The sequence below is a fragment of the Ambystoma mexicanum genome, chromosome 4p (assembly GCF_040938575.1).
Source record: "Ambystoma mexicanum isolate Mex_15411 chromosome 4p, UKY_AmexF1_1, whole genome shotgun sequence".
Classification (NCBI taxonomy): Eukaryota; Metazoa; Chordata; class Amphibia; order Caudata; family Ambystomatidae; genus Ambystoma; species Ambystoma mexicanum.
In genome coordinates this window covers 158,232,838-158,258,197 of record NC_090927.1, presented here as the reverse complement: position 1 = coordinate 158,258,197, position 25,360 = coordinate 158,232,838, and the positions used below count along the sequence as shown (strand labels likewise).

General features: G+C 45.3%; 1 protein-coding gene across 3 annotated transcripts; it reads right to left on the bottom strand.

The window, feature by feature from the left end:
- Nucleotides 1-361: 361 nt before the first annotated feature.
- On the bottom strand, nucleotides 362-25,346 carry LOC138453091 (large ribosomal subunit protein eL15). 3 transcript variants are annotated; one of them, XM_069605596.1, is made up of 4 exons: nucleotides 25,281-25,346; nucleotides 24,201-24,380; nucleotides 7,158-7,294; nucleotides 362-716 (listed from the first exon to the last, which is right to left on the bottom strand). In XM_069605596.1, the coding sequence occupies exons 2-4, from the start codon at nucleotides 24,370-24,372 to the stop codon at nucleotides 411-413; spliced, it is 615 nt and encodes a 204-aa protein (XP_069461697.1). In that variant the 5' UTR covers nucleotides 24,373-24,380; nucleotides 25,281-25,346; the 3' UTR covers nucleotides 362-410. The 3 variants fall into 3 exon arrangements, with proteins under 3 accessions (XP_069461697.1, XP_069461696.1, XP_069461698.1); XM_069605595.1 differs by having other exon boundaries at nucleotides 25,204-25,297; XM_069605597.1 differs by lacking the exon at nucleotides 25,281-25,346 and adding an exon at nucleotides 25,146-25,276.
- Between the last annotated feature and the right edge of the window lie 14 nt (nucleotides 25,347-25,360).

The following is a 25,360-nucleotide window of genomic DNA, read 5'->3' as shown; positions in this document are numbered from 1 at the left end:
CCTCTAATCACAGATAAACTACACTATGAGGCTACAATTGCAATTGATTACAGCAAGTTTCAACCTACCACCCACACCTTCCATGTGGTGCGACGCTCTGCATTCTTGCATGTTTGCTTGGTTTTCGTCTTCTACGTGGGAACCTAGTCAGCACACGTTTGGCCACGTCCTATTGTACAAAAAAGGCTTTTGCATAGCAGCCTGCGTATTTAACTAAAAGCCTGAATGCAAGGAAGCTTCCAACCACCAAAACTACTAAAAACTGTTGATGTTGATTATTTGCAGCAATGCATCCATGTTTGTTGGCCTTTGTACAGGGAACTCACCGACATCTGCCCAACCCAAAAAAAATGAACACAAGTCTCTCAAAACACATTTTATTCGAAAGATATTTTTGGGCAGAATGGGCTTTAGCGGTAACGGTGGAGCTGAAGGGTGTTGCGTCTTCTCCAGGCAGCACGGCGCGAACCTCCAGTGGTAAGGTGGAACTTGTGTCCCTTGCCCAAGCCACGGCTCTTCTTGCCAGCCGAGGTCAACCCACGCATCTCCCTGTGCTTGTGGACTGGTTTGGTGATCCATTGAATCTCTGGGTTCCGTCTGATGGCCTTATGGAAGGTGTCAATGAGGACAACTTCAAAGAACTTGTAGGTAGAATCTTCACCCACCCAGTATGAGCTCAGCACTCTCAGACCTCCACAGTGGCGACCAGCACGCTCCTGTAAGAGGACAGTAGTTAGAAAAATATGTTCAAGTACACCATCCAACAAGTAGTTTCGCTCTTGAGCAAGATAGTATACTATTCACATGGTTAAGAGACCCCATTCTCAATTGTTGCAAGTGAAAAAACGACATGTAATGGTCCCCCAATTTAGAAACTTTGGATGGCCAGTTAAACAGTACAGTGAATGAAGTTCAAACAAAAGCAACCACCCAAAAAGCTATGGCAGCCCAGTTTACATAGGACTAGCAAATTCTCAATAACCTACCCCTAAAACATTGCTACCACCAACAGGCAGGGCAAAAAAATCATTAATGCCTATTCCAGATAAGATAAAGGGCTAGATATTAACTCCATACACTGGATAGGTTGCTAACCCCTGCTTGGAGACAAAGCGCCTGGAGACCATGCAAATGGTAGCGGTGCGCAGTATCGACCCTAGGTTCCCTGTTCCTCCGGAGGATTTGGCCCCCAACAACCACAATATTCAGATTGCTGAAGGACAAAATCTCTAAAAAGATCAAGGGGGATTACCATACTTGCAACATGGTCGGATTGAAACAATGAATTTTATTTGTATATTTACAGTGCATTCATCAGCTGCCCTAAGAAAAGCATTTAATGGAAAACCTCACCTCCCACCAAATACAGATTTGAATGTAGGAGCAAAAGACAACTGCGTGCACTCAAAACCCCATAGTTGACGAGAAAAGATTAAACCCGGTTTAAATATTTTAACTTGCAAGCTACGTTTAAACGGCATAAAGTCACTCGCCCAATCCATTCAACACAACCACCACATAATTTCATACTGGCCATGAGTTAATAGTCACTAGAAAGTGGCAAGAGCATATTGAAGACTAAACGACTAGGATAGCTTAAAAAGGCACAGGAAGCAAAGAGAGCCCTGCCATTGATCATAAAAAAACTTTTTTTTTTAAAAAGGAAGTGAGATAATGGGAAAGAGCAAATTACATACTGGGTAAAGCAGTGGTATGCATACAAACTGAGCCACTTGCATGGCAACTGGATAATACCCTGCTAAACGTAAACGGACAGAATGCTACAGCCAATCAACTTGCATACCAGTATGCCAGCCAACTTATCCAAGCACTATGGGCACATTCGGCATTGAAGCATTTAAGTCCAAGACATCCACATTGTACTAAAGGCAAGCATCGACACAACAGCAAAGTTAAATGGCAATTCCCATCGCCCCACTACCAATACCCTCCCGCACACACTAATATGTGGCAGAGCTATCAGACACCATGCAAATGGCAGCAGTTATAATATAAAACCCAGTTAACCAGTATTAGAGCAAGTGAAGATGACGCCATAAAGAACCATGTTTGCATAAAATAAAAATCCTGTCAGATCCAAAAGGCCTGGCTTGGAGGCTAGTGGCAGTTTCACCTACCTAGGGCTAGGCTCACATGCACAGGTGCTGCCATCATGTGCTAGGCCCAGGTGTATATGGTCAGGTGCTGCCATAAAGACAGACGCAGCCAAATACACCCATCTGCTGTCAGATTATGCACAAGTCCAGCCTTTTGCACAAAGTATGGCCATTATAGACCCAGGTGCAGTTCATATGCCAAATACGACATATGGTCTGGAAACACTGGAGGGATTAGCAAACTCCTATAGGAAGCCTACATCTCCAGGGAGGTCCTGGGCACTGTTGTAGGTGGCAGCCATTTTGCTCCTGCTTGTAGCCTAGAAGAGCCTGGTTAGCTTGACACCAGGCGCTAGGCTTTTCACCCACCAGGCCACTGTTTGAATGCATAGTTCGAGTTGGGGTAGAGAACTGTTGAAGATAGGTTTTTAAGTACTTTTATTATCTTGAACTTTGTGTGGCTAATAGTGCCCTTTTAGTTTTAAGAATTTCTGCCCTGTAGAAACAAAAACCAGAAGATCTTGGCTTGTAGCCATGCTTTCCCCACTTATTCAATACTGCAAACATCAATGATTAAAACAGGGTCGTCTTTGGCTGCCACAAATGGGCTTTCCTTTGGCTGTCACAAATGGAAAGAACCCGAAGTAATTCTGTAAAGCGTGCACTATTCAAAAAGGCGCACACTGTATAAGAGTCTAATTTCTGATCTAAGTGGGTGAATAAGAGGGCTTGACTGGGACATCTGTATTAAAACATTTTTGGAGACAACTGCCATAAGGAATCCACCTCAAATCGTGTATACACTGCAACCTTCTGCAAATAATGCTTGTCTCGCTAAGCATGGCTCAGTAAAGAATGTGGGAAGCATCCGTAACCTATCCGCTGACTAAGGCTACTGCTTTGATAGGGCCGGGGAATGTACCAACAAGTGTTAGCTGTAAAGGTGGGTTGGGCACCAGCAACACTAGGATAGTTGTGGATGCACTGGTGAGTTGATAATGAAAGCCTAGGACTGGAATCCACATAAAGGTGGACTGTTTAGTAGAGTATTCATTCGGGTGAAGGAATGAGGGTTGTCCGTGTGAGTTTCCTTGGCTGATGAGCCATGTTCAGAGTAGTCCCCCCTCCCCCCTTCCCAAAAAATTTGAAAGCCAATGTGGAGAAAAAGACCCCCCCCCCCTTTACTTTCTTTTGAAGTGGAGACAAGTACTAGAGTGGCGCTACTAGAGTCTTCGAGGGGGTGAAATTAATCTGAACCTCGGATATAGCACTGGGAACTGTATATGAGGAGGAAGCGTAGAGAAGGTGCTAGTATGTTGGTATCCACCTGGCAAGGTGTGGAAGCCCCGTCTCATTAATAAAATGTATGCAGGCAATACCGCCTCAGAAAGGGTGATCTGCTAATCCAATTCCCCTTCCATAAACTCCATGCCAAAAGCATAATGTACACCTGTGCCCTGCTTAATCAGCATCCCTATCCACAGCACCTGCTCTCCAGTGGTAGACCAGGTTCAGAGGTCAAAAGTATCTACTAGACAGCTTTGACAGCCAATTCACTTAATCACTGAGGTGCATTTAAAGTCTCCTTTCAACACCATGGTTATGATGAATTACCATTCTAGTAGCAGTTTCATCATTAGATAAAGCCATACCAGAGTTCAGGGTATGATGCAGTACTTTATTTGAATTTGTATAGCGCACTACAGCCCAAGGGCATCAAGGCGCTGTTACAAGAATAGGACTTAGTTACAGAAAATGCATGATTACAGCATGAATTACAGGCTCAAAAGATACAGCCTGTCCACGCCAGCCTGCATGGAGGGAGACTGAATGACTGCCCCTTGAGCAGTCCTGAGAGACAGGAATCAAAGGGCACACCCATCAAAAAACAACTAGCCTCACACCAGGGTGCAGCGTACAAAAGGGCCTTTGATAATATGAAGGGGGCAGCATTAGTGTAGACAAGAGGAAGCTCGACATAGTTGCAAGATTCAACCATCTTGTTTCTCTCCATCTCCCTTTCCTTCTAGTCTCCATGTCATTTGCACAAAGCACCTTAGGTACGACCGACAACTTGCTCCAAGTTAGATGAAGACAGATGTTCCAAGGTAGACAAAGCTCGCTCCTAAACAATCTCCAAAGCACAGAGTGACCTGCCTCTGCCAGCTACACCGTTACCCAGGGCCTCACTGGAGATACAGAATCCCTGCAGGCATTTGATAATCTCCCTGGTGTTTGGGAAAACAAGGACCTCTCTTGTCCCTGGATTAGGACTAAAATCAGTGCCAGACCAGCCAGGATTCCGGTGTTCTCACAGAACTGCTTTGAGCTGTGTTCCAAGCGTGTTCAACACTATGACCAATAGGATCCACTGGTGCAGTTTCTGGCACCCTGGTTCTGTGAATAACAGCATCTAGATGACAGTTTCGTCGTTGAATCAACAAGAACAGTGAGAAGATATTGACTAAATGTTTGTATTCTAACTTTGGGCTCCAAGACTTGTTAGTTAACTTAATTCAATTTCGCACAAGAAAATATAATTTCTTAAACGTTGTGGTTATCTATTCCCTTTCACCTCCGTTTCATTACTCAGAGTCGCGCCTTGAAACACGTGTACACAGGCGCGTTACAAATGCCATATAATATATCAAAGTGCATCTTTCTATCTCTTGCATAGTCTTTTTTCTTCCCACAGGGATGGGGGTTTTGTGTAATGTTCGCATTTAACCATTCGTGCGCCAGTATATTTACGCTCCCACAAAAGGCAAAAGAGGTACATCTCTCGATTGTGCCCATTTCACCTTTATGATTGAGATCACTTGCAATGTAGCCGTGAGAGGCAGAGTACGGTTCCGACACTACTCCTACGCATGTGGACACCAGGACCCACCGGACATAATCGGGGAATATCACGTATAGTCCCAACAGACACTCCCAACAGACATTTCACACTCTTACAACATTCACACAGGGTTAGCATACATGAACAGTGCACAATATTCTCACACCAAGCAAGGATGGCACACTTCCCTTCGCACACATGTATTCAAGACAACACACCTCATCCTTTTACGAGGTTGGAATTTTAACATACTGCTGCCATTTGCATGGGGGTTGGTTAGCTAGGAAGGGGAAAAGCAAGACTGCTGGTGCTGGATTCTGCAGATCGTAAGTACCATAAACTCAAGTGTGTGTATAGGCTTTCTAGGTGCGATACAGTTTAAGCATGAAGGGCTTTGAGCCCAGAGAGGAGACCCGTTTATAGTGAGGGTTCTGAATTGTCCTGGGATTGTTCAGTCTGCTAAAGATATCCTTCTTAAACGCTGTGTGAGGATGGCTAGTATGAGTTTGAATGCAGTGAATGAGGCGGAGAGAAAATGGGGGCTAGTCAAAAAGGGATGGCGATTTTGTGGGTTGCCATGTAGGATGCAACAATTCTTGACCCTTTTTTGCTTGGCCCGAGGTGAGCAGTTTGGCTTTCAGCGATTGGGGAAGAAGGACATCCTGTGAATAGTTTTTGATAATGCACCAACAGAGAAGGCTTTCTTTTAGGGTTTTGGCTGTAGTGAAGAGTTGTGTCATGCGCTGGATGTAGGCAGACAGTGAGAAGCCAGTGTGGCATTTCCTTGCTGGCTGCATGTGAGCAGGGTGCAACATTTGCACCTTCATTGTCACTAGCTACTGGCTAGTTGGGACTCTTGGCAAGTGAGAAATGGTGTGCTTAGTTTGTGTGTAGAATTAAGGGGCATGTGGTTTATGGCTATTTAGTAGCCTGTCAACTTGTCAAATCATCATGACATGCCCAGAAGCCATACAGTGCATGCATTCTATCAAAACACCATTGGTAGAGTTTTTACATTTTTTGTAAGATCATCATCAGATCACGTACAGGGGATATTCAAGTTTCCCGCAACAAACAGCTATACAATGTAACCCCAACATTCAACATTCTTACATAGGGCACCCAAACAGTACTACAAAGCAAGTTCACAAATAAGCCAGAACTTAGACAACTAAAGCATTCCATTGAAGTGCTTGGCGGGCCCGTTCATTACTTTGCATTTTTGGACATCCAGGCCAATAACATACAAAACTAAACGCCCAAAATAGATCTGGCATGTTAGCATGTGCACACATATGCAAGTACCACAGAAATAATCTGAATGCCCTCAAGAGTATTGGGGACACAATAAGTGAGTGTTCCAATTTGGCAAACATAAGTAATGTACATCTTTCATCGTCTAAAATGGCAATTTTTTTAAAATTGGACCCCACTCCTGCGCCAACACAATCCACTACTACTATAAACTACTATGGCTAGCCAAACTACACACACCAAGCATTAATTCACTATCACACAAACTTCAGAGACACTGGACCAACCATGAGCCAGAACACACCAGTTTACACAATCTAGAAAACCCTAGCCTTACCCCACACAAAACACACCAACACAACTCCCTCCGACATCCAACAACCAGAGATACAACCTGTGCGCACGATTATACTTCCACCCCAACTGCCCGCAACTCGCCCAACACACACTAGTAAACTGAGGCTTACCCTTACGGTTACAACAAGCTGGGCAAGACGAGCAACTTGCACGCAAGACAACGTACCCAGACACCAGTTTCTCCTGTTTCAGAATGTATCATTCTATCATCACTAACATACTCCGCCCTCTTTTCTTGCAGAGCCACGGGAGCACCCGGAGACTGCCCCCCTGTGGTAGCGGTGCACTGTATAAATGAACATAAGACATGGGGCCAGTCTGGCCCCATGTCTTATGTTCACAGTAAGCATCCATTGTTGATTCAGCTAGTGCGTGACTCTAGCTCTAGACAGAATTCACCAAGTGCAACATAGGACTACATTCCCCAGAGCACACCACAACAAATGCCAGACTGGAAATATAGCCTCACAGTGCACTGAAAAACCCAAGTGAGAATGTGCTATGCCCCACTAATTCCATACGCACACACTGCAACGCCGTTAAGTTTTCATGCAACTGTCCCCCAAATGGGTAAAACTGATTCTTACCTCAGCAACAGACTGAAGGCTGCGGGCAAACTTTATCTGGTTAACACCATGGTGGACAGGTTTACCATAGGTGGCTCCCTTGGGGACCGGCCGTTTGCGCCCTCCTCGACGAACGCGGATGCGATAAATGACATAACCTGCAAAGTTAAAAAGCAAATACAAAGAGCTTAACAAAAGCAGCCCAAACCAATTTTCCCCACGACTTTCTTGGCATCAACAATATAACTTCAAACTGGAAGACAATAGTACAAATCACCAACAGTGACTCTTACAAGCAGTCAATCCTTCCTCCAGACATTCAGAATGTTTATATGCACGTGTTTCAGAGTGACATACTGCAGCAGTGGCAACTATAAACTAAGGTGCATGCATGACTGCCTCCTTCTGGGTCACGCATACGACTAGGGAGACTTTCCTTCTCAGAAATCTCCTCCTTAGCGGCCAACTTGTGCACAATTGGATAAGGCACAGTATGCAGTAGCGTAGCCTGGAGGAAGATTGCCATGTACGGTCTGCCCTCTCCCAAGCCCTTCCATACTGGTGGACAAATTACCAAGCACCCCAGGAAAAGGGCAGTACCTGAAAGTAGCAAAACGTATTCTTAGAATAAACTGAACAAAAAGGAAAGTACAGGGGCTTGCACACTAGACAAAATAGTGGCACTATTTATTTTTACATTTGTATAGCGCACTACAGCCCAAGTGTACATAGTCAAGATTACGGTTACAACATGTGGTTACTTGGCTACAATGGGGACGACTGGAGGTGCTAGGTCACAAAAAATACAGTTGGTGTATTTCAGTGTGTACAGGTTGAGAACTAGGAGTTAACAGGTCAGACAGATAGCCTGGTTTTGATGGCTGTGCGGAAGGCTAGGTGAGAGTAGATTCCCCTGAGGTGTGTAGGTAAGGCGTTCCAGGGTGTGGCAGCCATGGCTAGGAAGCTGGAGCCACCTGCACGCACTCTGTGGGTTTTGGGCATGGAGATCAGGTTGGTATAAGCCAGTGTGGATGGCCTAGAGGATGTTGGCATAGCTATGCGCTGGGCCAAGTAAGGGGGTGCAAGATCATGGAGGTATTTGTGTGTGAGGGAGAGGATTTTGAAGTTGATTCTCTAGCCAGTGGACCCGTCAACTCAGGTCGGAAATGTGATCCTTTTTTGAAAACCCTGTGGTGGCCCGGAGGGCGTTCTGGTTGGAATTTAGCAATGTTTTTGCTAGAGGTACCACCAAGGAGAGCATTGCAATAATCCAATTTTGAACCAATCATAGCCCTAGCAATGTTAAGGCAGTTCTGTGAGGCTAAGATGGGTCTTGCTGTGTTTAGCAGTTTGGAGTAGCAGGCCAAGGTGGAGGCAATGACCTGCCTGTTCATAGTGAGATTAGAGTCGAGGTAGACTCCCATGGTTTTAACTGTTGGGGATACTGCAATGGATATATCAATAGTGAAGGAGCAGTAGTCCAGGTTACCCAGAATGGTTGGTGAACCAATTAGCAGAAGCTCAGTTTTCTCGCCGTTAAGGCACAGCCAATTTTCTGCCATCCGGGCTTGGATAGTGCAGTAGTTGAGGGTAATCCTGTCTGCCTCAGTCACCTGTAAAAAGGATGAGCACCTGGGTGTCATCAGCATAGTTGGTGTATGAGATGCCCAGGGTATCGAGCAGGTTGAAAAGAGGGCTTGTGAAGAAGTCAGAAGGTAGGCGCAATGCAGGAGCCCCAAGGCACCCCACATTTGATGTGACTGGGAGAGGCACACGCTGATTCGGAGAAGACTTTCATGGCCCTTTCCTGTAGAAATGAAGTGATCCATGTACACGCCTTGGGGGAGAAGTTGGCTGCAATTGAGAGGTGATGGCAAAGAATGTTGTGGTCTACGAGGTCAAACGCGGCAATAAACCAAGGAGCAAAAGGAGCGCAGGTTTGTCGGCGTCTCTGATGTGATCCATTTGATTTTTAGGTCGAGAAGGGCAGTTTCGGCCCCATGTCGTGGTCTAAAGCCAGACTATCGAAGGCCCAGAAGACAGTGGTCCTAAAGGAATTTTTGGACTTACAGGTAGGCTACTTTGTCCAGTATTTTCAGCAAGAAGGGAACAGCGGTGATGGGCCGGTAATTCCCCGGTACCGATGGGTCGGGGAGCGGACGTACCCACGCTTCCTTTCCTTGAGGTCAGATGCCCAGACTGGAAGATGCATTGATAAATGCTGTCATAAGGGGGCAAGGGCCGGGCCACAGTCTTTAATGAGCTGAGCAGGACAGACACACCCCCCTTGCAGTTAGAGGGCTTGGTAGTTTTTAGGAGATAGACGACTATCTCTGCCTTATTGCTTCGGCATTCACGAGGTAAAGCAGGGGACAAAAATTCAAGTTGCAAGCTATTGGCTAGCCACAAGTCACTCCCATCTCAACTCTATACATAAACAAAGCACATCATTTCTTATTCGACGAGAGTCGAATATCACTAGCCAATGGCTATGGTCGAATGCAAATTGTTTGCCCCTGTGAAGCACGCAATTTCCACCAAAACAGATTTCCATGTCATCAGCTTAACGATAGCTGCATTTGTACCAAAGAGAATATATAAACAGAAGCATACATGCAATACCCTACACCCAAATGCTACGACTGCCTAGGTGTGAAATCAAGCTCAGCCATATAGTATTGTCCTCAAGTGCAAGGTAGGTGAAAACAGAACCTGCTGTCATGCTGCAATCACATGCAACCCCTTTTACAGAGCACCTCAAACCTACCGTCTCAACTGGAACAAGGTCTCCAATTAAGAACCTAATTTAGGGTTTCAGGATCATTCTGAAACTGAGGTTATGGAGCCACCTGAAACCAAGTGAGAGGGGCCAGAATGAGGTTTCACTTTTGGAACGTGCCCGTGTGTGCAGTAGGGAAGAGGCCTATGGCCTTTTGAAGACACTGGTGTAGACTTCAGGAAAACAATTAGAGATTTGGCCTCCCGCTCCAACCACTTATGCGGTTCATTGCCCTGATGGGCAAAAGGTCCCAGCATGCCCACTGAACAATACCCAAGCAGGTTAGAGGATTGAGATGGTGTTCAGCCTTCTAAGATACTATGGAAAGAAGGGCCAGAGTTTTACATCTGAGGGTGCCCCCTCTCCAATCCTGAAGCTTACACCTACAATAATGCTTGCGGTAATGAGTGGGGTCTCAAGCGTGTGCTCTGCCAAATCCCATCTGCCTATTCCCAGATCGTTGCTGCGGGTTAGGCATGGGGTAGGAACGGGCAGGCGATTAGCCCGTTTGATGTTCGGTATTTTCAAGCTTCGCTACAGCTGCTGTTATGCATCATCATGCATTGCCATGTAATGCTTTGCTAAATGTGGCACGATTGTTTGCTCCCCCACACTGACCAGCTCACCATTCCATTTTGTACCAGATACTATAATGTTCGCAGATGCCCACTGAGACTGCTAGTGGGAATTTGTGCTCCCAATATTACCCTCTGTGATAGCATGCAAAGTTGCATCCTAGGGACCCCCATCACAACCCTGTCCTCACTGGAATCCCTACTCAAATTCCCTTTGGGCCTATACTCAGTCTACATAGAACCTAAATCGCCAAGAGCCATTTATCTCCTGGTAATAGCGTTGGAGGGTCTTGTTGACTTGGCACAGAAACCAGGAGCTCGGTTTGACACCCCCAGACTAATTGGTGCCGTGCAAACATACAAAAACAGCATTACACATGCGTGGAACTGTATAAAAAGGAGCATGATGACAAAATATGTTTTGTGGTTTATCTACCATAGGCAAACAGGGATAGTTGGCAGCTGCATGTGGCACGCTATATGCTAGCTACTTGTATTCCCAGTGATGGGACCAATTTAGCAAATTCTTATTTTGACCCCAGCCTTCAAGTTTACTGTCAATACAAGTGTGCCTATTGTTTCAGTCCCCTATAGAAAAATGAGCACCTTAACCCAACCGACGGAACGGACAGAAAACCCCGACTCCCACCCAGGCATCGCAACGTAAGGAAACGTCAATATTGTCCTAGCACAAGACACAAAAGGCAGGCAATTGCCCTGTAAACTCTACACCCAGACCAACCACCACCCGCCCGATGAGAGCCGCCAACGCCCATACCTTAGTGATCCCTAGATTTAAACGAGCAACAGCTGAGGCACCAGTTTCCAAGTCAAAGCTGCTCAATCTTCGAACGCCCGCCCAGCTGACCTAAGAATGGAACAACCGTAGCCTAAATTTAGACACAGTGTACTTAAATGTTTACGAACAAATGACCTACAACATGCTATGCCTGTACTATGCACCACTATCACTGTATCTGCCTTATATGTACCTTTGATTGCAACATGTGCTATACTATATACCAGTCAGCACTTCACCACATCACTGTAACCAGATGTGGCAGTAATTTTATACTATCTGTATGTATATGCTCTTATATGACACGCTCTGTAACCAAGCTTTAAGTTATCTTGTTCTACTGCGCCCAGGTACCTAAGGGTTTGGCGCGCAATACTAAATAAACTACCACTGAGTTGAGTTTCTTCATTTATACCGTGCGCCGAACCCTGAGGTAACTACTTAGGAGGTTACAACAGAGAATAGACCTACAAGATAATAAGTGCAGTTGACTGGGTTACATGGTGGTCGACAAAGTAAACCCGATAATCCCCGGAGACTTCAACATCTGGTTTGAAGAAGCCACAGCCACACAAAAATCTCGTCAACACCAACTAGTCAAAGGAGCAACCCACATGGTAGGGCATACACTTGACGCAATCTTCAACAACAAAAAAATGACCGCGGCGCCACCAATTCAAACACTCTGGAGCGACCGCCTCATCCACTCCCTTCATAAATCACACTGACCACTCCAATAAACAGCCAAGACAAGCCACTGATGGAGCATGAAAAGAGAACCATCCAAAACGTAACTTCTGGAACTCAGCAAACCACAAGCAACAATGATGGACGAAGCTGACCTGGAAAAAAATTAATCTACTCCACAACTATAAATGACAAAGAAAAACCGCCGCATGCAAAAGAGCAACGGCAAAATGTTTCACCCCACTACTCGGAAAACGAACTAGAATGGAGGATCAAAAACTATTGTGGGAATTTTTTTTATAAAAAGCAAAAAGGAAATACTATGACAACCGAGTCTTCAAAGCACCAAACACCCCAAAAGAACGCTTTAAAATCATAAATGAAATAGAAAAATCCACCTGGCTGCAACAGCATGCCAATACCATTGAAGAAACAATGCAATGATCTAGCCGACCATTTCAAAAATAAAACCACTACCATGCAACAAAAAACAAGACCATGGGAACAGACTATGGAACTAACCTAGCCCCACAAGCTAACTCTGAAGCTTCCCCCAAATATCAGTGGACACATTCGTCAAACTGGTAGCAACAAAGCAGGTTGCCTGCGGATCCCTGCCCCCGGAAATTTACAAATCAATATTCTTACAAGGAACACCCATGGAATACCATAGGAATGTCTTCAACCTTTCATCTCACAAGGAAAGCACCACAATCCTTCAAATCAGCATAAATCAGGCCGCTACTCAAAAATACAGCAGGAAACGTAGAGGACCTCTCCAATTACAGACCCATCTCCAACATCCCGCACCCAGATGAACTTTATTCCTGGGCCGCTTATTGTAACCCTCAAGCAAACGTTCTTAAGTATCCGTTATAGCACCTTGATGCCTGTGGGCTGCAGAGCATTCTACCAATCCAAAATAAAATAAACTGCTCAAAACATACATATACAGAACAACCCAAGAATTCATAGAAGAGCCCTGCCTACTAGACCAAGCACATGAGGGGGAACAGAATCAGTACTCCAATATGGGATGACCGCTTTGATACTTCTAGACCTCTACGGCATTCGACAGTTAACCACATCACGAACAATTTGGAATCACTGCGCCCTATTCAAATCCTAACAAGCTTTCAAATACAAACCAAGAGAATCCTCCTGCGGAATCATCCTTCTCCCCATTATTATTCAACAGCTACCTCAACTAATCAAGCTCCTCAAAAGACACTGCCACACCTACTACAACTACGCTGACGCAAATAGTCAGCAAGACATTCAGGACAAAAACAACATTAGAGAACTGCCTTCGTGAAATATATAACTGGATGAACCAACTACCTCAAACTCAACCCAGGCAAAACAGAAATAATGATCACCACAACAAAACAGGAGGAGCCAACCACTTCATCCCCTGGTCAAGTGAACTCGGTACAACCCAAATAAACCCCAGCCTCACTGTCAATTTTAAAGAACCTAGGAGTACTGATGTACAACAAACTTACTCTAGAGCAACAAGTAAACGCTCTAATCAAGGAACGCTTTCTCCAGCGAGCTGCAAAAACAATCCTACCATTCCTGTCATTCAATCTGGATCAAGAGGTGAGGCAGAATTAAGCTTATGAATAGCCGCCAGAACTCCCATGATCCGAAAGGTAGACCAATTACCATCAGAAGTGGAAAGAGGGGGAGTGAGAGCCACAGACCACGAAGCAGTATTAACAATTTTCTGACGACGATTATAATCTTTACAAAAATCAGATGTCGTCGCAGAGATCCTGAGAAGGCAGAGTCTGCAAGCTATCTTTAACAGGGAAGGCCAGCGAGGGACCCAATTGAAAAGCGCTTTAGTTTGGCTTATTGCTGCCTCAACTTCTCGCACTATAATAAGATTGTTTACCTAAAAAAGATAGCCTTTTGATAAGTAGCGGTGGCTAGGCGGAAGAGAGTTTTATTAGTCACACTGTAGCTAGCTCGCCACTTCCTTTCCACCTACCTATAGAGAAGTTTATAAGCCTTGATTTCAGAGAACCAGAGTTCCAAGCTGCGATTTTTCCTTTTACAATGCTTAAGAGGAGCCAGAGAGTCGGCAACAGTAGAAAATGTAGAAGCACAAGTCGGAGAACAAGGCATAGTCCCAGCACTTTGGAAGGCGAGACAAGCCACAAGATCAGATTTGGAAGCAAGATCCAATATCCTCAGGGAACTCGAATCCCCCCCCACTCTGGCTGAAACCTGCGTGAAAGATGCAGACTGGTGTGAGAGGATTCAAAAAGCCCTAGCAGACAAAATCACCATGTTACAATCCAAAATCGAACAGAAAAAGCTCAGCCTTTCCAAAAAAACAAACCATCCTCCGTCCACCACCCCAAAAACACCTACTTGCCCCCCCTTCTCCTTCTCACCAGTTTCCACTAAAGAAGTAGAAAGCATCATTAAGGGCCTCAAGCCCTCTAGATGCCAAGGGGACTCATGCCCAGCTCCCATCATCCAAGAAGGCGCCAACACTCTGGCCCCCTTCATAACAGCCCTCATCAATGCATCCTTCAAATCAAGCTCAGTGCCCAGCAACCTCAAGGAGGCCTGGGTCATGCCACTTCTAAAAAAACCTAATCTAGACCCCAATAACCCAACTAATTACAGGCCAATCACCGCCGTTCCCTACATCCTAAAGATCCTAGACAGAGTGGCCTACCTGCAAATACAGAAGCACCTGGAAGACAACAACCTCCTGGGTCTCAGACAATCCGGCTTCAGGCCAAGGCATGGAACAGAGTCAGCCCTACTGGACCTAAAAATCCAGATGGACGAGGCAAAGGACAAGGGTAATCTAGCCATTCTCCTACTGCTAGATCTATCAGCTGCCTTCGACCTCGTCGACCATCAGATCCTCACAGAACATCTGATGACCTCAGCGGCCTTCTCTAACCAGGCGACTGCCTGGATCCAGTCCTTCCTAACCAACCGGGTCTTCTCCCCAGGGGCATCAGCACTCCCTGTCCCCATCACCTGCGGCGTTCCTCAAGGCTCGTGCGTCTCGCCGACCCTATACAATATCTTCACAAAGCTATTGTTTGACCGCCTAGATAACCTAGGTGTCACATACACAAACTATGCTGACGATACCCAGGTTCTCATCACCCTATCAGGGTGCTACGACAAGGACTCCACCAGAATCAACAACCTTTATTTAGAGATCCAAGCCTGGATGGCAGAGCACGGCCTATGCCTCAACGACGAGAAAACTGAGCTCCTCATTGTCGGCTCCCAACATCGACTAAACAAACTAGACCCCCGTTACGCGTCCATCAACATAGACGGTAACCTAATCACAGTAGCCAAAGAAATTAAAACCCTTGGGGTTTATCTAGACTCTACTCTCTCGCTCAAAAGACAGGTGAACGCAACTGCCTCTTCAACAGCTTACACCAATAAGCTCATCAACGCCTGCAAACCTTTCCTATCACCTTCCAGCTGCATTACACTAGCCAGAGCGTTAGTGCTCTCAAAAATTGATTACTGCAATACCCTCTTTCTTGGCTCATCAGAACACAACCTGAACAAACTACAGGTACTTCAAAATAATGCCATCAGAGCCGCCTTCAGTATCCCACGAAACGCCCACATCTCCAGCTTCAGACAAGATGCTCACTGGCTCCCAGTACGAGACAGAATCACCCTCAGATCCCTCGTCATCGTCCATAAATGCCGCTCTAATGACGCACCCAAATACCTGGCAGACAAGTTCCACAACCACACCTCAACTAGACCAACTAGAACACCATACGCACATTGCCTTTCCGTTCCCAAATTCTCCCTAAAAAAAGCAGGTGGCGCCAGCTTCCCGGTCCTAGCTGCCAAACTATGGAACGCTATGCCACCATACCTTAGAGCAGAACCCTCATTTTGGACTTTTAGAGCCAAAACAAAAACATGGCTTTCCAACAAAAACGCTGCTTAATGCACTTCCTCTCTGCATGCCTCTGTTGACCACCTGTAACCCGGTCTGCTACACCGTTGTTGTTTTATCACAGTCTGTATTGTATATTTTTGCCATGCTGTAACTGTTTCTAAGTCTCCGGCGCCCAGCTACCCCAGGGTTCGGTGCGCGGTACAAATAAATAAACTAAACTAAACTAGATACCAGATGCGTTTAAGAACGACCTCATGCTTCCTCGGCATCTTCCTCCCTACACCCATTTTTTTTGCCTCTGGTCATGCCCCTGCTCACTTTCTCTTCTGATTTGCCTGTTATTTTTCAAACTAGTAACCCAAAGCATCCCTATACATTTTGTGGCAAGACGGCAGAGGTCACAGTTGCTGCATCCCATTTTAGAAGTGCGCTGCTAATAAAAATACACAGAGTGAATTCCTCCATGCTGCGTTTACTTCGCGAAAGGAGCACCAAACTGAAAGGCAGAATGTAAAAGCAGTGCTTGCGGCACACTGCCGATAAACACTGATGCTATTAAGCTGTGCGATCTTTCAGGCATTGAGGGTATCCCCACAGATTGAGGAACCATTTATCAGCCAACCAAAACTTCTCCAAAACACTGCAGGGGATCAAGTGCTGAGGACTTGATACCTTGGGTATGATCAGCTTGAGTGCAATTGTATAGTGACTTTCGGAATAGAGGACGGGGGTAGACTATAGATATTAAAAAGATGCCTTGTGTCACTTCGCTTATAATTGTTGAAACAGGAGCCATTTTCACATTCTAGGTTCTGCCAGAGGAAACCCTGGAACCATTCTAACACAGGACCAGAAACACCACTAGTTTCAGACGGAGCAGGAGAAATTCACGACCCACCAGATCCAATGCAGCAGATATATCTAGCATAACCAAGAGGGAAAGCTAGCCTTGATCAGCATAGTGTAAAGGATCATCCAAAACTTGAGACTAGCTGTCCAAGTGTCATGTCTGGGAGGAAAGCCCGAGTGACACTGGTCCAAGAGTTGGTTGCCCTCTGCTTAATCCAAGAGTTGTGAGCACTACCAGATACTTGGCCAACCAAGGCAAACCTGTAATGGGTCGATAGTACCGCAGATCTGGTGGGCCATGGGAAAGCTTGAGCAGGAGTGCGATAGTTTTTAAATTGTGAGGGGCGATCTATTCAGTAATGGAAAGATTAATGTTAAAGGTATTTGTACCGCGCACCGTCACCAACGGAATTGGTCCCCAGGCGCTCTGGCGGATCTATAAATGATAAGGTGGGAAGGGTTAGTAAGGTGAAGAGGGAGTAGGATAGTGAGGAGTGGTGTTCTGTTGGCAGCTTCAGCTCAGTATACACCAGATACTGAGCTTTGGTGCGGGTATTGGATCGGTGTAAATCTGCGTGTGCTGTTGCTCCGGCTTATGTGTTGTTGCAGTGTTGTGAAGTGCGTGCGGCTTGTGGTGCGAGAGATGGTTGTGTGAGTTTTGAGTGAGACAAGTATGCAGAGTTTGAGGTTATATTGGTTAGTGGGTTACCTGACCTTTAACATGCTAATATTCACATTTTTGTCTAAGTGATCACATTCCTATCTAGAAGCAGGGCAGGCCAATTTTCACATCTAGGCGTGGGCATGCTAACATTCCTAATGTTATCTAGGAGTGGCGCAGGCTGGTGTTCACAGTTCTAAGTGTGGCACATGCTAACATTCCAGTTTCATCTAGGCGCGGGCATGCTATCCTTCAATCAAAACCTATCTAGATGCGACGCAGGCTAATGTTCCCATTCTATCCAAGCGTGGACATGCCGACATTCACAATGCTAGCCAAGCGTGGACATGCCGACATTCCAGCTCTATCCCGACGCGACGCAGTCCAATGTTCACAATTCCATCCAGATGCGACGCAGGCTAATGTTCACAATTCTAAGTGTGGACCTGCTAATGTTCACAATTCTAGCTAAGTGTGGACATGCCAATATTCACAATTCTAGCTAAGTGTGGACATGCCAATATTCACAATTCTAGCTAAGTGTGGACATGCTAATATGCACAATTCTAGCCAAGTATTGGCACGAGGGGAGTACCAAATGCTAGGTTGTATGAAGAGACCAGTTTTCTGATTGCACTGGTGGTTATGTCAACCTATTGTGATGTAGTCAACACCACTAATCAACCTCATCAAAAGAGCGGCTTCACTTGCTGCAACTATACAGGGGACAACCAAATCTGCAAAAGCGATTAAGAGGAGAACACAATGTTAATACTGTCTCAAAAGAATGGATGAACAAGCCTCAAAGTCAACCCAAGCAGGACGGAAATCAATTATATCCATATCAAAAAACAAAGGAATTAACCAGTACATCCAATGGCCCACAAAGGAATTAACCAGTACATCCAATGGCCCACAGAAGTTGGAACAGCACCCACACCATCCAAAATTGCTAAAAACCTTGTAATCTTAATGAACGATGTAAACCTAGAACCACAAGTAAATGGGATCATCAACGAATGCTTCTTGCACCTGCACATAAAAAGATCCTATTATCTATCCTTTACGCACAAAACACTGCCCATCATTGTCCAGGATTGACTACACCAACAGCATACACCGCAGAACGCCGATTATTTACTCAAGAAACTGCAATGTATACAGAACGCAGCTGCCAGACTTGACTTCAAACTCACTAAGGGACCACATTACTCCAGAACTAAAGATGCTACATTGACTGCCAGTCAAAAAACGAATTACCTTCAAAACAATGTGCATAAAGTAATCCACGGCCTAGGAGCGGAATTCATAAAAAAGAAAAACATTTACCAGCCAACCAGAATCCAGCGACGACATTTGCCTACAACCTAAACCGTACATGAGAAAAACACAAAACGCTCACGGGCACATGAATAGATGCCCCCTGCATGGAGAGCCATGGAGGCGATGGTTGCTGCACACCGGGATGTACCACGGGGTAAAGTGATGTGGACATCCATTAGTTAACAAGCCACACATCTGCACAGAATTAGGAGTGGGAATTGTAGCACACCACAATATTTCCATCCCCAGATTCTCAAGACAAAGCTGGTGGCACTTGTTTCACGGTCATTGCCAGCACCCTGTGGAATGCCCTCCCTCTCCACATCCCAAGAGCAGCTATCCTAACCTCATCTTCAAAACTGCTAAAAACCTGGCTGTTTGACAAATACGACTAACCTGAAACTGGGGTATCGCATCAATTACTATCATGCTTATGTACTGTATTGCATTTCAGTCTTTGTATTCACACTGTGATACTCACGGTTTGAGCGCTGTCAACAAATACAAAAATAAATATGACATTGGAAGGGATATGTGCCACATGCAGCCAAAGCTGAGGGGCCACCAACCAACCACACTGAAAAACTCAATCCTTCTGCTAACACCTCTCTAACCAACACAACCATACATCTACAGAACAAACCACATGCACTCCACTAAACCGCAACGACGAAAAAAAAGTCACGCACAACAGCACGAGTGCTACCGACCGAAAATTCACATACGCTCAGCAAACGGTGCAAACAGAACTGAAGCCGACAACAGCACATTACAGCTCTTGCGCATGCTTCGCCACGGTCAGCCCTACTAACTTACCCACCCCACCTTAACCTCTTGCTTTAACGATCCGTCAGAGCACTGAAGGACCACACGGTATATGAAACTTTTTAATAACATGAAAATCACTGTCTTATATGACCCATCACGTTTTTAATGTTTTCTAATGTCTATTTACAGTTTGTACCACATAAGAGTTAAATTCATATAGGTGTGTTTGTTCGGCATCAGTTTGCAGGGGGAGCCAAAAGTGACTCCTGGAAGCTGTTGGTGCAAAGGTAACCAGGCTCTAAATACAAGCAGGAGCTAAATAGCTCCCACCTGCCCTCAAATTCGAACCCTGCAGTTTATGTTATGTTATGTTATTTTGCACTTATATAGCGCCTTATATACCATTGGTATGGTCTGAAGGCGCTTGTAGGTTGAACGCCCTTGGGAACCGAAGTTCAGATCAGTAGAGAGAGTAGGGAGAGTCAAAAGGTGCTTGTGAGCACCGGGTATGTGTGCAGCTCGTGCGGTACTCGTGTAATAGCTGCTTCTTAGCGGAACACTTCTAAATGCAACTTTCCAGAGTGTCTATAGGATACATTTCTATAGTCAACTTTCACAGATGCAATTGGGAACACTTCTAAATTCAACTTTACAGAGCGTCTATTGGATACTATAATCAACTTTCACAGAGGGTATTGGTTACACTTCTAAAATGCAACCTTCACAGCAATGCTATTGGGCGCATTTCTAAATTCCATGACGAATAAGGGAGTGTCATTCTGCCTAGTGACAGCTACTGTCCACCACCACCAACCACATGACCATGGTATGCACTCCCTTAAGTGCCTGCTGTTTTTTTTTTTATATAATCGATTCTTGCTTCTTTTAGACCTTTGTAGCCATTCTCGTTGTACAAGACTCAACTTGCTTCCATCCACCTTTCCAACATTGAATAAAGCGAACAGAGGTGTTACCAGAATTGATACAATAATCCCCAAAACTGTCCTCATGCAATCCCTGCGATCTATGAACAAAACGACCCAAAATAACTCATAACTTTTCCATACCGGAGCAAAACGTCAAAGTATGTCGAGTAGTTTCAAGTAACAATGGATCATTACAAATGCGACAAGTACGTTTTTCCATAGGCATACCCATCTGAGGGACAAAGGCAGATACGGTCAATTGATCGAATCTAACAGAAAATCTGTGCACCCCATTAGCAGGACATTTCAACGTAAGATTGTGCCTTCAAGAATTAGTTTCATGAATTTGTAATAGGCTCAAATACATTCGCAAACGTTCTAAATGTGAGAATGTGCAATCCAATCACAGTCTCTAACCTCCGGAAAACAAGTTCAGATTGTCACAAAGATCAAAAAAGACAATTTGGCCCATTGGGTTAGTTAACGTTACATATCACCTCTCCCGGAGCATAATACAATTTGGCCCATTGGGTTAGTTAACGTTACATATCACCTCTCCCGGAGCATACCTATCCCTATAACCCTAAGAACAGAGCAGTGCGGATCTTTCAGAGATTTTATTAATAAAATTGCTATTCTAAGAGTCACCCGAGAGTCGAAGGAAGCCAACTCAAGTCCAAGGAACAGACCTTGGAAGGCCAAGTAGCGAGCGTCCGAACCTTCCCTCACTTTTTAGCCATTTCAGATAGATGGCCACCAACCCATACTACACCACGTGACAAAATTTTTTTTATATAGTTGGAGTACTCCAAAGCTAAAACCACCTGTGTAAGTGCAGTAACGCTCTACGCGTTTTCCACTCTTATTGCAATATATGTGCCACCTTCCAGTCCTAGATTTTTACACACCAGCGTTGTCGACACTACCTTTTTTATTTGGCCTGTTCAACAACCCCTATCAAAACAGTTTTGTCGAAATTAATAACACCATTCGCTTCAGTATACCCACCAGGCAATTCGCCACCCTACGCAGCTTGACACACAAATAACTTTCGTCTGCATAGGACAGCGAGTCGACGTGTCGCACTTTAAGCAAACTGATCAGTCTAGATAGCAAGACTGCAATCTCAGAAACAACCCAAACTGACTGAAGGTTGGCCTTCATTTAAAGGCATAATTGCTAATGCACTTTTTATGTGTGAAGCAAGGAAAATAGCAACAGGAACTAGCTTACTCAGGACAATTCCTTTGAGAAATCAATAGTTTTGAGTTTTGTTGATTGGCTACCAATAAGTCTTTGTGAATCTGTATGATGCCATGGCTGCAAAAATAATTGCTATACCACCGGCCAGATTAAAATCAGGTGACAAAAATTGGTTAGCAAAAAATGACTAATTGCTGCAACAGCATCGTTACTAATTTCAAGTTCCTAACCCAGCATCACTTGCAATCCTAAAACCACATCTGCAAGTTTAGCTACAGTGCTGAGATCTCACAAACCTCATCAATGTTGCATGGATCCCAAACATCAGCCAGCAGACTGATGAAGCACTGATCAATGGCAGCTCAAAACCGATATGGGGTTGGATCGAGGAACTCTGGCACGGCAGACTACTGAAAGTAGCTGAAGTTAAATGGCATGTTCTTGCCAGGTTCCAATCAAGGTTCGGGGAAGCATGGCATGACGGAGCAGTCTAAATGATAGGCAAGGCGTTTCCACAGGTCCTGCGCAGCCATATCAGACATGCAGCCAGTCACTGCCTCCTCATTTTTGGCCTCGTTGTGCGTCGTTTGTGAAGCGAGGCTCGATTCCCCTGGTACAGAAAGCAAGAGACCCATATCAATGGACACCCCTTCAAAAAGACATCTGGGGTTCCTGGCTCCCTGGAGCCAGGAACCCTTTCCTAGTACACGACTCAATCGTCAATGCAGATCAGACTAATGCTTCTCTGCATAAAGCTTTGCGCGAATGGCATTGCAATACCGGTAGTGCCCTAAGCTGCAGTCAAATCTGCCAGTGATAGTGGAGGTTCACTTTCCCAATTCCCCAAAAAGCATTCGACATCTGCACCCAAAAATGTCAGGACTGTTGAGAATGGAATCCAAGTTAGCTATTTTCACAGCCTGTGGTTATCCTGAAAAACTTCCAATTCGAAAAATAATGGTGTAAAATTACTGCAGACTAGCATCCTACGATTAATTCTCACAAAAAGGAGAAACTGATGTCAACTAAGAGTCCAGTGCAAGCAGTGCATTTACACCAACTGCATTCTTTGGTGATTTGAGCAGGCATCGTACACCTCTCCAACAGCGACACGCAAACTAACCAACCCTACTAACAATTTCCCTTTCTGCATACACTTCTCAAACCCCAAACCAAACCTACAGCACAACAAACCGCACAAACGTCACTACACTGCAACAACGAAACAAAAACACAGTCGTGCACAACAGTACATGTCGTCTACTGGCCGCAAACACCCAAGGCCCGGCCAACGGACCCACCGGGCTGAGGCTGCCAACAGCACATCACTGCTCTCTTGCACTTTTCCTGCTTCGCCCCACTAACTCACCCTCCCCTCCTTTTTCAGAACCGCCAGAGTGCCAGGGGACCACTCCGGTGATGATAGTGCGCGGTACAAATGTCCTTCAACATTAACATGTGCAGCATGCAGAATACCTACACATTGGAATTACTTCTGCATACACAAGCCCAGAAGGCTCGTTTCACATTTCCCCTAGCAACGGAATACATAACTACCCCGAATAAGCCTCACCCCATGTACATCTAGTGGCAAGAGGTTGTCAAAGTGGCCCAAGTTCTGCTATACAACACCAGCTTTCTTTTTGGCTTTCAGACCAACGGCTCAGTTATCTACTCAATGTGTTCTGCTTTGCTACTTCCCTCCCTGCAATAGGAATTACTCAGTCCTGTCCTGCAACCTCCCCCGCCCATCTCAGCCTGGTGTCATCTACTCTTAGGCCATCGCATTGGGATGACTATTTTGGTCGAACTGTGTGAAGTGATTGAGAGTCAGTCCCAAGTACTGCTTAAAGCACGTTGCAGCATAGAAGCAGTTGTCATTCATACTAGATAGGGAATCCAAAGACCCTAGCGGGCCAAGGGTGGTATCCAGATGTTTTGGACTACAACTACCATCAGCCCCAGGCAGCATAATCAATGGTGAGGGATCATGAGTGCAAGTCCATAACATTTGGAAGCCGCAGAGTTGCAGATCCATATGCCTGACACCAACCGGGAATCACAAATAGAACAGGTACCCCAACGAACTACAACATAAAGCAAGTTAAGTGAATGATTAGCAACTCCACCCATATCATACACCCTCGATACAAACCAAAACTTAATCCAGCAGACCAGGGAAGATATGTTCTGCAAATTAAACATTGGACAGGAACAGGGTTCGTACAATAAACTTACAGGCCTTTTCTGGCAGGCTTTACTAGACTTCACCATCCTGTGAAGTTACCAAACCACAATATTCCAAAATATAGTTAAACAGCCTATAGAAAAACATCTATAGTCCTCAAACCTAATAAAGCGGCTTCTGTGAACTATTGTTCAGCTGCCAATGTTACTAACGTTATCTAGATAACAACTCACTGTACACCTACTATGGCAGCACAATGAAAACGCAACGCAGTCAGTAGCTTAATATAGCAGCAAACAAATTGATAAAACGTGCTGTATAAAAAAAAGGCTGTCAGGATACAGAAGCCGGGGTTGGCTAAAGCAACTAAAAACAAAGCTTGAAGCATCTTACCTTGTTTAGCCTTGTACCCAGCCCTGCGCGCCTTGTCTGGCCTGGTGGGACGGGGTGCCCGGTGGAGAGCTGACAGCTGGCGATACTGCCAACAACGGACGCGCAGAAGGAAACGCATCACGTCCGACTGCTTCTTCCGCCATAGCTCCTGCATGTATTTGTAGGCACCCATCCTGCAACCTAACGAAAATACGGAGCTATGTTAACATTGCAAAGTTCGAGCAACGAAGAACCCATGTATATACATCGACCCACACAAATGCAAAATATTGCTTCGTAGACAAAATGGTTACGAAATAGGTTCAAGTCACTAGGTTGTCCCTTGAGCGGCCACTTAGTCCACCAGAAGGAATCACACAAGACATCACCACCATCCAAGTCTGCTTCATTCATGCAATAAAGCAGTCTCAAGCACTTCGTGTCATGGCACTGGGGTTGACATTATTAAGTGGAGCAGCAAGAGCAGATTCAAAGTCAGCAAGTTATGATGTTACCCACCAAGGAAATACGAACGAAAAGCAAGAAAGGCAGACCAATGTCACTTAACGCAGCTCATATTATTGTCTGGAGAATGTGCATCGCCGCTTGCATTTATACTCGAAAAAGAATACGAGGTACAATATATTTTACCCAGTTAGGAATACCAATTAAAAATATCTTTAATCCCAGCTTTAAAATAAAATGGGAGTAACACTCCCAACATATTTTGTGCAGGCTGCACCCCACAAGCCACCTACGCTAGCAACAGTCACTGTACATGGATTGCATGATGTTGCTGCACCAGGCAGCCTCCCTCCCCATGCCAGTAAGGACCGCTGTAAACGCTCACTGTGAAGTCCGTAACACCGGCCATACACTCAGCTACAAGTACTATTGACAGCGAACTGGATCACTCAAAACTCTTGGTCGCGCGCAGATGCTATATGCGCTACTAACCACGCTCACATTAATTAACCCACGAAGCGTTCGACTACAACCGGTCCCGTATACTTTAAAATCTTACTCCCGAGTCACGATGGCCCGTCCCAATCACGGATTGAATAAGATCCTACTAGGGCCAAGTTCCACAAGCGCCATTACCTGAGGTTCACCAACCGGAAAGGAAGAAACAGCTACCCAGGGTCCCCTAAAATGACAGGCGCATCACCTCCGGCTGGAGG

Coding starts and splice junctions, on each gene's coding strand:
- LOC138453091 (XM_069605596.1), bottom strand. CDS start 24,372: ATGGGTGCCTACAAATACATGCAGGAGCTATGGCGGAAGAAGCAGTCG. Junction 7,295..24,200: donor TGGGTACAAGGCTAAACAAG/GTAAGATGCTTC, acceptor TTAACTTTGCAG/GTTATGTCATTTATCGCATC. Junction 717..7,157: donor GCCTTCAGTCTGTTGCTGAG/GTAAGAATCAGT, acceptor GTCCTCTTACAG/GAGCGTGCTGGTCGCCACTG.